At 37.2% G+C, this 12874-nt stretch overlaps 1 protein-coding gene across 1 annotated transcript in view; it reads left to right on the plus strand.

The window, feature by feature from the left end:
* SLC12A5 (solute carrier family 12 member 5) overlaps positions 1 to 12874 on the plus strand; it is a 1753644-nt gene that overhangs the window by 731135 nt on the left and 1009635 nt on the right. The window contains exon 5 of the mRNA XM_044090243.1: positions 11202 to 11256. Coding sequence (XP_043946178.1) covers positions 11202 to 11256 — 55 coding nt within the window. The remainder of the gene's footprint in view (positions 1 to 11201; positions 11257 to 12874) is intronic.

Genomic DNA, 12874 nt, shown 5'->3' on the forward strand with positions numbered 1-12874 from the left:
CCCCTAACCTTGAGACCACAGCTACCTATGAAGAATAATTCACAGAGTCTGTATACAAACATGCAAATGGCTGCATAGAAGCTGCAGTACCTACCAGAAGTAAACCCAAAACAAGCACTAAAAACAAACTCTGCTGGTGGAATCTTCACCTAAACAGGGTATATAATATAAGAAAACTCATGGCCAAAATCAGAAAGAGCAACTCCCTTAAAGACAAGTGCTCTCTTATACAACTAAGCAAGAAACTATGAGGTCTAATTAAGTCCAACAAGGTCACCTACAAAGTCAGGATAGCCTTACAAGCAAAGGACAATCAGAAGGCCTTCTTCAGGTATATGCAGAACTTTAAAAAAAACACAGCAGCATGCTGAGCTGGTGGTGAGCAGTACCACCTTCACTAATCAAGGTGACATGAGCTGGTGGTAAACAGTACCACCTTAAGTAGTCAAGGTGGCATGAGCTGGTGGTGAGCAGTACCACCTTAACTAGTCAAGGTGACACAAGAAATCTACTTGCTGATAAATTCAGCTCAAACTCCCCACCCCCACTCCTCCCCAGCTCCACCAGGTACAGTTCCCTTCAACATACTCCCCCCAACTATTAACAGGGACCAGGTGTTGGCAGCACTTGCTAAAGCCAAGAACACCTCCTTCATCAGTCCTGAGAACACCCCCAGTTGCCTCCTGAACTAAAAGATAAACTATCTGGATGACTTGAGGCACTTTTCAGCTGCAGCCTTGTAGCAAACTGTGTTCCATTTAAATGGATGACCACAACAGCCACTCACTTCCACAAGTTCAGACCATCAACTGACCCAAGGAACTTAAGACTCATCAGTCTAACAAGCTTAATATGCAAAGCCATAGAACAAATTATCATGGAAATGATAAATAAGGACTTTGTCAACCTACAGACACTGGACCCATCCCAGTTTGGCTTTAAGTGAAGTTCATGCCTGCTTAACCTGATATACTTCTTTGAGAGGGTCACCAAGACAGTTGACGTGGGTAAGACAGTGTGTACTGCATATCTTGACCTAGCCAAGGCATTTGATACAATGCCCAATGCAGGCATTGTTGATAAAATCTCTGAGCTAGGCATAAATCCCTGTGTACCTTGCTGGATTGCCAGCCCACTCACAGACATCATCCAAGAAGTCAGGATTGGTGTCTCCACCTCCACCAAGAGACTGGACCCCAGAGGAGTACCCCAGGGGCCCCATGCTGGGTACACCCCTGTTTGACATCTACTTCTTGGAAGTCAAGATTAGTGTTCAAGGCCTCTGGCTCAATAAGTTTACAGATGACTGTAAATTGGGAGCTATTATCTTTCAAGAGGGATTAACACTGACAAATGATTGGTGCCAAAGCCATGGCCTAAAACTCAATACTAAAAAATGCATTATAATGTACTTTTGGGAAACTTTAACACAAGTTAATTACTTCATTGATAAAACACCTCTAAATGTTGACCTAGTAGTAAGGGATCTGGGAACATAAGTAGACAGCAATCTGGCCTTTGATCAACATGTAGCTAAGATAATAAGAAAGTCATTCTGTGTCACCCATCTTATAGGTAAGGGTATAGTATCCAGGTCCAAGAAAGTTATAGTACCACTCTACTTGGCCCTTATCAGACCTATCATTGAGTACAATGCCCCCTTTGACATGTATCTAGCCAGACACTTACAGCAGCTGCAGCGCCCAGATAGATCTCTCACCAGGAGAATTCAGGGCATGAATATCCTGTCCTACACTGACCACTTAAAGGCTGGCTGTCTGTGTTCAGTCTTATACAGGCTGCTGAGAGGGGATCTTTGCCTGGCTTACATTGCTTCCTTAGGTTGAGCCCTGATGGGTCTGTTGCAAGTGCACAAAACAAACAGCACCAAAAACACTAGATTCAGGGATCTGAATTTCTCTTGTGACAAACAGAATGCAGACAAATATGTGTCCCAAAGGATACTCACAGTATGGAACAGGCTCCCCATTCATGTAAAACAGAACTCATCCAGTATGGAACAGGCTCCCCATTCATGTAAAACAGAACTCATCCCTAACCCTATTCAAACAAAACCTTGACAGTGGATGGGAAATCATACATTTATCCTAAGCCTCCCCCTCATGTCCTTTATAGACTGAGGCCATCAATAAGAAAAGTATTAAACTAACTGTCCCCCCCAGAAATCCTGTGTTACCTTTACTAACATGTCCCCCCTCGTATAGACACCCATGATTCTCTGACACTGATGGTTTGGGGCCCACGGCTATGCTGATCATTAGCTTAGTAGCAACATAAGAACCTGTAAAAACAACTTAATACAGTCAGATCTTGTCAACTACAGTACAGTGGCTGACTGCAAAATAAAACAAGAAATAAACAAAATAAAAATATATCTGTTGTCTCTTAAGAAGCCAGTTAAGTCCAAGAGAGCACAGCTCCCACTTGCTTCTTTCTTTGATTTATGTATCTGTATGTGTTTTCTTTTACTCAGTGATTTTCTGTCAAACCAATATGCATCTTTTCCCCCTAGATAGAGGGTACATCATGTGCCCTGCTCATACTTTACAATGAGCTACCCATGATGACTATGTTAATACTTTTTTAAACACTGTATAAGCTCCTGATAATGTTACATCTCCAAAGTCTCACAGTCCATCCTGCCATCAATGTAATATATTCCTCAGGTGGATTAAATGAGTATCCTCCTTTTGCAGGAAATAGAATGATGTGAGTGACTGTTGTTCAGTGTTTATTTCTCAGAGGCATACTTGCTCGTATGTTTATGCTGAGTTCACTGTGTTAGTACTAAACATATTTTTGTGCTTTCTGAGCTTGCAGCTTTATAGACAAAGTGTCATCACATGGCATGAGACGTTTTTATATGTGGCAAAATTGCTCTGTTTCTCAAATCCATTGACTATTCTATGAAAATTATAAAGTTATGTAGAGGGTAAATATATGTCACCATTTCCAGTATATTGACATTCCACAGAACCATCTGTTTGGTAAGAGACACTGTGGCTAATGTTAATGTGTACATTTACCCCCAGATAGGAGGGTGCAGGGCATTTTTTTTTTGTTTAATTTACTTTGCTGCATTTGCTTATAAACTGTACGTATGCAAGTGTACAAGTATTGAGGGTTGATATATATAAGCTGCAGGTTTCGTGGAATTTCAGCAGGGTGATTGTAATGTTTCTAGTTTTGATGAGACATAGTAGAACCATATAATTTCTGCAGTTCTTTACATTACTATTGGGTTGCTCACAAAGTATATCTCAGCTATAGGGAAAGAATATGCCATCCCCACACAGCCAAACTCTGGCCAGAAAATCAAGGAAACCTCTTCTAGCAACAGATTTTGGGAATGAAAAACAATGATCATTACCTTTGGAAGCAAAGCTAGCAGCTTATGAAGAAAAAAAATGGACTACCAAGAAAAGTACACTGTTGGTCTAAAGGTATGTCTTAGTATGATAGCCAAAATGCCCAGTCACTGACTTTACAATGGCAGTATAAAAACATATCAGAACCCAAGAAAAGTTTATTACTTTAAACTCAGATTACATGTAGATAATGCACATATGTAACTTAGAGCAGGTCTTTAACTTAGAAAACTAGTATATGTTATCCAGCCATCAAGAAGCATGTTCCCTTTCAGCTCATATAAGTTATACAAATCTTCATTAAAGAAAAAAAAAACTCCAGTTTTCTATATACAAGCACTTTAGCAGATTAACCATTCAAAATACAGGATTATTAGAAGTATGAATAATTCACAGCCTTGTCCATAATAATTAACTGTGTGAAAACAGGTGGCTCATTTGGACTTGTTTAGTGTTTTTTGATAGGTAAGCATAAGCCAGTGTAGTAGCAGTCATCTGGTAAAATGGTGTATGAGAATGAAGCATTTACTCTTGGGCTAACATGTTTAAGAAATTTCCATGAATTTAAGAACTATAAGCTCCCTTCCTGTAACTACGTCTTATGCATGAAATCTTAGATGACATAGATAAAATATTTATTTTCTCCAAATTTCTATTTCTTTTAAAATGTTCCTTCCCTTTAGCTAATACATTTATTACCAGAAATACTTTAAGGTAATGATTTTGTCTCCAAGAATATCCCACTTGACACCCTGAGACGATTGCTCTACAAACTAGCCATTGCAACTTTGACAGCACTACATCCGTGTCCTCTGAGAAAGCACCTAAAACACAGAAGCATGCAAAACACACTGATGCAAAACATCAGCAAATTCTTTATTATGTCCTCAGTTAGAATAATTAACACTGACTATGTAATCTGAGTAAAAAGTATTAAGCCATCAAGTGACAGAGGATTGAAAGATGGTACCTTAAATCTGTGGCTGCTAATAGTGTTTGGCACAGCCAGGGGTCTATATTAGAAGCATGAAAACCCTAAACCGCAAATGCTCACATGAGCGAAAATGCCGGTAATCGAAGTTGCTATTGTGGGGGGCTGTGCCCCCCACACCCCCACTAACTATATATTCTAACTCTGAGGTCACACTACAGTGAGGAAAGGGCAAATATCCCACCCCTCACTGTAACATGACCCTGCAATCACACTTTCGATCCCGGCATTTTTGCTAATGGAAGCATTCGCAGTTTAGGGTTTTTGTGTTTCTAATATAGACCCATAGCCAGCAGTAACACTCATATAAAATGTACTTTTGTTCAGATATTCTAATTATAATCCTTCTGTTACCATAACATTTAAAAATACTGCAGTTTATATGAACATGGGAACCATAAACTCCTTTTCTGTTAGTATATGGTATGCATGAAATGTTAGCTGACATGGATAAAATATTTCATTTCTCCAAATTTCTAGTTCATCCAAAATGCTCCTTCCCTTTAGCTCACACATTTCTTACCTAGAAGTACTTTAAGGTAATGATTTTATTCATGTTTTTCATTCATTCATTCTCTGATCACACACTTACTCCAGCTAAGAGTCAAAGGAAATGAGAGAACTTCTCTTAACACTCAGTGGGTGCAAGGCAGAGACCTTATTCTGGGGTGCCAATGGCATCACAGGACACACACACACACACACACACACACACACACACACACACACACACACACACACACACACACACACACACACACACACACGCACACACATATGCACGCATGCATGCACTCTCTCAGTTTTAAAAGTGATTAATGGTAAACTCTGTACAGTTTATGAAATAATTTATATATACAGGAGGCAAGAAATGAAAATACAACAAAACAGCATTAAAACATAAGTATAATGAGAATTAAAACAAACTATGTTAAACACAAACAAGAAGAGCAATGCAAGCCTCTTTACAGCTGATGTACCAAACATGGAACATTGGAGCAAGTCTGATGAATAAAAGTATTTCTCTATATTCAGTTATGTTACTTATAATGTGGTACAGCAGAGAAGAACCTGAGCTGTGCAATGTAAAATTCAAAACCTAAGAATTGCTCAAATAGTCTACAACATATGATAGCAAAATTAGATAATGACAGTACATAAGCAACAGAGTATAAAACTCAATTAAACGGCTAAACAAATAAATAGTCCAGAATGTTCACATGACCATAAACAAATATATTTCTGGTGTGGTAGTAATGACCTCGTCTTTCACATGTTATTGATTATCATATTATATCACATATAATATTGACACTATTGCCATACCTGTCTCTATCCTTATTAATAGGTCTCTACTCGAATCCTACATACCCAAACTATGGTGCTCTGCCTTCATTTTGCCTCTCCACAAAGGAGGCAAAAATTACAATGTCTCCAACTACCGCCCCATAGCAATCTTCTACCCCTATCTCCAAAATACTTGAAAAATATATACACCTTCAGCTCCTGCCATTCCTTACCAAACACCAACTTCTCTCTCCTACTCAACATGGCTTCCGCCCTGGACACAGTACTACCACCGCCCTTCTATCTTTCTTGCATTCTATCAACTCTGCACGTGATTCCGGTAATATAGTCTCCTCTGTGCTTCTAGATCTATCCAAAGCCTGTGGCACTATCTCTCATTCACACCTTCTAAACCACCTCTCTAATCTCAACCTTTGTCAGAAATCCCTATCTTGGTTCTCTAGCTACCTTTCTAACAGGTCCCAAGCTGTGAAGTGGGGCCAAGCGACCTTCCTTCCTACCCCCACAGGAGTACCCCAAGGTTCAATACTCGGCCCTCTACTATTTAACATCTTTATTAACGACTTCCACAAAGCCATCCCTAACAGCAAAAGTGTGCAATATGCGGACAATTCCACTTTAATCTGTTGTGCCCTCAGTCTAACTGAACTCAAAACCCTAACACAGAATGCCTTCTCTACCACTGAAAACTGGATGCGCCAAAATCATCTTGCTCTAAATGCAAACAAAACCAAGATCATCCTCTTCTCTCCTACCAAATCTTCCTCTCTGGATAAGGACTCATTTCAAATTACCAGCCTTAACAACTCCAACATTGAAATTGTACCCTCTACCAAGCTTCTCGGCATTACCATTGATGACCAACTAAAATTTCATAACCATATCCAGCTAAACATCAAAAAAACACACATAAAACTTGGACTTCTGTATAGAAACAACCACTTCCTCTCTCCTCACACCAGACTTACCCTTGCCTCTTCCTTCCTTCTTCCCTCCCTTCTGTATGGCGCTCCCCTCCTCACAAACTTCTCTTCCTCACTTACCTCCAAACTGGAACAATGTTACAACAAAATCTCCAGATTTGCCACCAATGCCAAATCCTCCTCACATCACTGCTCCTCCCTCCACTCCCTAAACTGGCTCGAACTCCCCAACCACCTTGACTTTCTCCAAATCACAATTGCCCACAAATTACTGTTCCACCCTTCCAACTGCCCTGCTCTCTCTAACATTCTACAACCTTATTCCCCCCTGGACCACTTAGATCTTCCCACTAAAACCTAATCTCCATTCAAAAACCAAAGTGCACCACAGGTAAACTACTCTTATCCTTTACTATAGCCAAAAAATGGAATGCCTTGCCCTCAACTCTGAGATCCTGTACCAACCTCAACCACTTCAAAAAACACCTCCATTCTTATCTCTATCAAAACAGGAAATGCAATTGCTCTCTTCAGCCCATCCCTCCCACTTTATCCTGCCACCTCTCTCCAGGCTAACCCCCTTTACCTTACTTTACCTCTACTAAATCCTCACCTCACATTACTAAATATCAATCTCCTAATCTTATTTTGCATTAGCCAGTATCTTCCTCCATAAACATTTGAAACTGTTGAGATTTATTCTCTGCTGATAACTATTTCCAATGAAGATGTCTCTGAATATGTATGTAACTTTTATATTGTTTTTATGTAATTGCATGTAATTGTATTAACAATTTTAACTGCTGTTTCCTGCTGGAGCTTTTCTCCCCAGGCCTCCACTGAAAACGGGCTCCATGCCCAGTGGACTTCCCTGGTAATCAAACTGCAATAAATAAATAAATGAATATCAATAAATGTAGCATTATGAAACTTGATAAAATTATGACAACAGTGGTCATGTCTGGAGAAATTGATAGATAAGTTTAAATTTTGAACAGTGTGTGCCTACCGATGATGAAATCATATTCTGCAGTCTATCTGATGCTAAAGGGCATGTCTAGTCACCCCATGGGATATACTTCACTGATGTGCCCCATTATTGAATACAGTGATCCATTTTGTATCTTTACTAGAAAATCAATGGGTTGCTGCTCAGGAAGGCTTCGGTAATTCTCTTTGTATTCTTTTTTTAACAGTTAGCTACACACAGATTGCACGCCCATAAATTAAAGAACTAGCACCCTAGATGTTAAAATGCCAAATACTTTAAACAGTCAACTCTGACACATGAGATAGTCACTGTGATACATTCTCATACTGAAAAGAACTGCCCCGAGATTTAAGAATACACATTCCAGTTCAGTGATGAAAAATTATTAAAATGGCTCGGCAACTCTCAGCAAGGCAAAAGCTGTCAAAAAAGCCTTTTCTCTAATACCAGAAAGTCATCCCACAGAAAAATTCCAAATCCAGAAAAATGGTAGTGTGACAGGTATGACAGTCACTCAGATTATAATAGCCATCCACTTTACTGTATTATCCAAATGAGATTAGCAGTTACCAGTCAAAGAATATATTTAAATCCACAGGAAAATTATCTAAATTGTGAAGAAAGCGAATCAATCATTTCACACCCTTTCAGTTGTAGGAATATTGTAGGGAATCGTGTTGTTCACAGAGGTACCACTCACTGGCAGAAGAAGCAGCTTGAAATATTTTGCAAAGAATGACACAAGGGGACACTGCCCCTACTCTTGTGAGTCCCAATTTTAACAAAGGCTTTACTTTGATTCCGTGTTAAATCTATCTGTCCAAAAGCTGATTTATTTAAAAAAAGTCTAATTGATCCATAAAACTTGCAACTTTAAAAATTCAAAGGCATTTACTAGAAGCTGCAGGGGTGTGAAACGATTACCGTTATTGCTGTCTAAAGAATGAATAACCATGATCTCAGAACTGATAGCATAGTCAAAGAAAGGATTATGGTCAAGTCATTGCAAATGTAAAAATGTGCACTCAAAGCCACATCATTAAAGCTGGAGCCACAAGAATTGACAATAGAATAGAAAAAGATCTACACGCTATAGCAAACAACAGAAAGTTACAGAGACTGGCCATGGTTTGGCAGGCAACCGTTCTCATGTTCCCTCCTTCAAAAAAAAAAAAAAAATCAAAGAGTTCACATTCACATATCTTTGGAATGCCAGAGGAAACCATAGCATCTGGTAAAAACTGATACAGGTACATGGAGGAAAGCTAACCATTGCCATCATAATTACAAATACACAATTTAACAATTAATTAAGTTTTTATTTTTATACATCTTAAGGCCTATTGTTCCCAGTCTTAATGAAAAATGCCTATTTTAAAGTCATCTGCAACTATTTTACTGCATCATATTGTAGCAACAATTTCTTGTATTATCTAACGGCACAATAAATTCATATACCTTATATTGACACCCATCGGCCCAAGAAAGTTTTCAGTTTTTGCCCTCTGTCACGTACTGTGCTTCTTTATTCTTTTTCCTAGTATAGTCTTTTCATTTTAATCAGTTTTTCCTCCACTCTTCTTGAAACTTTCAAACCATCTTACACATTTCTTAATTTTTTCATCATTGCTTCTCAAAACCTTTCACATCTTTTCTACCAGTATTTGTTTTGTTTGTAAAAATCCTAAGTCATTTTCTATTTTCATAATTTGTTATGTCTTCATTCATTTATTTCTTTAACAAAATACTGACATTACATTGCTGTATGTCCTTTCCTAATTTTTCTTCTCTGCCTTAATTTACATGTTATCCTAAGATCTGAGAAGCCATTATGCTTTCATTTCTTCTAGGTAATCAGCCGTTCTACTATAGAAATGTGGTATGTGGCTATGTTCAGTTTTCTACTGCCAAAATAGTTTCTCTTTTCATCATAACATAATATGCTAATTTGCTTTATTAGCTAATCCATTTAGGTTTTTCTACACTACTCTATATATAAAACTTGATAATTTAAATCACCATGCAACTTTAACACAAACCTTCTAAATAAATGGAGGTGGAGCGCAGGGTAGGGCAGTTGAGAAAGGCCATCTTATAGCTAACTCACCTACTCTGAGATGGAGAAAAGAAGATTTTTTTGCCCATGATTTTACATGTCCCCAGTGATGAGGAAAGTGCTGTAATTACATAATACATTGTTGAAATTACATGGTATATTGCTGTAAGCACTTCAGATTTTATGAAGGAATGGAGCTAACCAACATTATGTGCAGTTATGTGCATGGTGCCAGTAGTTTCAGCCTGTTAGGATATGCAAAAAATCCCCCTAGTACACAGGACAGCACATATGAGGTGCTGGTTGCTCTATTCTGACCCAAGTCCTCTTTCCAGTCCACTACAGGGATGATGCAGCTCAAGGGGGACAGCACTGTAGGCACTAAAGGTAAAATGGGTAAAGTCCAGGAATGAGACCAGCTTTAAATCAGTTGATGGTTAGCTACAGGACATACAAACAGTAAAAAAATCTCTGAGACTTACTATTTCTGTTATTACCATATATATAAACTCCCTTTCTTTCACTGTTAGATGATTTCCATTTATTGTCCTTACTTTTCATTTTCCAGATTTAAACTTTACCATTCCAGTATTTCTCCTATATTCTTCTAACCCCAATAACCACCTACCTATCCTATCCACCCCTGAAATACTTTTCTTCATCACACTCAATTACTACATTCTACTTTTTTTGAAGTGATAAGACTCTGTTTCCTAGTTTCCCAGTTATGCTCCTATCCCATTCTATGTTGTCCTTCAGCTCCTCTGCAGTTGGCCAAGGTGAAACTTCCTGAGTGACAGTTGAATGCAGAAAAAAATACTGAAAAGCATAATGCTGAATGCTGTTCTTCTTAGGAAACCATTGTCTGTGTGATTTATAAGCAGTACCTCCATGTAAGCACATGTTCTTATGTCCAGGCCAAATTACTCATGCACAGTTTAAGCACTACTGTGGATGTCCCCTGTAAATAGGTAATCAGTCTTGTAGGATTAACCTGGCTGACAAAAAAGTGAACCAGAATGGCCTTTATTTCTGCTATATTTTAGTTGGTTTTAAATAAAAAAGATATGTGTATATACTTGCCTTCCTCTTTCTTGTATTTATTCTGTAAATGACATAACTAATGGTTTAAGTACACTTGTAGGGCAAGCAAATCCTAGGAGTTTTGAGTTAAGCTATTGTGTGCCTCACATATTAAGGGCTTGCTAACCAGTGTCACTTATAAACCAGTGGTAAAAAACAAGAAAATCACCTAAAATAACTCATAAACTGGTTAGAGACATGTAGTTCAACCTCACCACTTTGCATTCCCACATTGTGTTAACTTAGCATAGCAATCTAGACAGGTTTTGTTTATTTATGTCTGAGTTGACTTTCTCAGAACAGCCTGTTAAAAATGAAAGAGATTTGTTTCTTAGCATGAGTAATAAATGTAATGCCTTTAATGACATTACTATATAAATGTAGTGATTATTAATACTAAAAAAGACACTGAGCAGCTTTTACAGCATTAATTAGTTTGTATCTCTCCTTTCTTTTATAGACCTTACTGACTGCCATTTCAATGAGTGCTATTGCAACAAATGGAGTTGTACCAGGTAAGAGGAAGTCTGCTGTGTTGTTTTTTTTTATTGCAGTTCTGAAATTATCCACCATCTTTGAAAGTGTTGCCTAAATAATTCACCTTGATCTTCCACTGTAACACATAAAAGTATTATTTCTGTAAAACTCTATATCAGAGCTAACATTTAAAACTTTAAAAGTCCTATTCCCTGAGAACATATGTACAACCAGCAGACTGCTGCCAACTATAATATAATAACAACATTTCAAATATATATTATAGCAGTGTGTCTGATGTTTAAAGAGAAAAATTACCAATGGATATTGTATACTTAGATCGTTTGAACATTTGTGATTCCATTATGCACTTCCATGTACTCAAGCAACTGAGACCCTAATTTAAGTCTGTAAGACTGGATTATGAAATGGCTGGGGTCCATACTGTACATAGTCAGAATATAAGATATAATTTCAAAAACAAGAAAGTGCAAAGAAAAGTTCCAGAAGTTCCTATATCATGTCAATTTTTAATTTAATATATGTGTCATCTGTAGTGCCCTCTAAATAAGTCTGGATGAACAGTCTGAGAACATATGTACAATCAGCAGACTGCTGCCAGCTATAATATAATAACAACATTTCAAATATATATTATAGCAGTGTGTCTGATGTAAATGTAAAATAGATGACTGTAAAATAGATGGTTACTACCCTGGAATAGCATACGTTGTTATATGACTATTTGGATAAACTATTTTGGAAATAGTAGTATTGAATAATATTGAATAATCTTGAATTGAATGTCAAAAAAGTGTTTTGTTATACACTTTGGGCAGGATAATGAAGTAAACCTAAACTCCATTGATACTGAGATTTTGAATGCAGTTGAAGTTATTAAACGTTATGATATTTTTGGGGAGAAGTCACTAACATTTCAACAATTTATTAATGCAGTAATAAGAAAGTGTCATCGTGTGATGTATAGCGTTTTCCATATAGTTCCATCTAGGCATGAATGTATTAAACTATCTTTTTAATTGATTAAATATCCATGTATATTGTTTATATGGCATGAAAGCAGTCAAGAAATAAGCTGTAGTTTACTAAGGGAATAAGTTTCAAAAGAAAAGTTAGTTATACAGAAAGCATTATACAGCTGAACTTATTTACCATAAGATTTAGACTTTTGAGAGGTAACATGTTGATGTATAAGTAAGTATACTACTAACAAGGTGCTAGATGGTTTATTAAGTGTAACTTTAAGAAATATTCAATATAATTCAAGAAACATTAATTTAGTGGTGAAAATAGACACATTTAACAAAAACCAGAAAAAGATAACTTTGGAATTTAAGGTACTATATTATAGAATCAGTTATCATTATTGTTGAGGCAGACTGCTAATATATGAAACTTTTAAACTTCACTATACAAGGGGGCTGCAAGCAAGGTATAGAATATTCTATAGTCTAATAGACACAAACTTGCTGATGACTTTTAAATGTTGTAAGATTGCAAATATAATAAACTACAACATTGGAACCAAAACAATAAAATTTTAAATAAGTTTATGTAGCAGTTAATTGCAGTTAAGGAATTGCTAACTTATTCTACATCCGTGTTTAAATCTACAGTGTCCAGGGATCCAGTGGG

This window comes from Protopterus annectens, chromosome 12.part0 (genome assembly GCF_019279795.1).
Source record: "Protopterus annectens isolate FY-2018-M chromosome 12.part0, PAN1.0, whole genome shotgun sequence".
Lineage (NCBI taxonomy): Eukaryota > Metazoa > Chordata > Ceratodontiformes > Protopteridae > Protopterus > Protopterus annectens.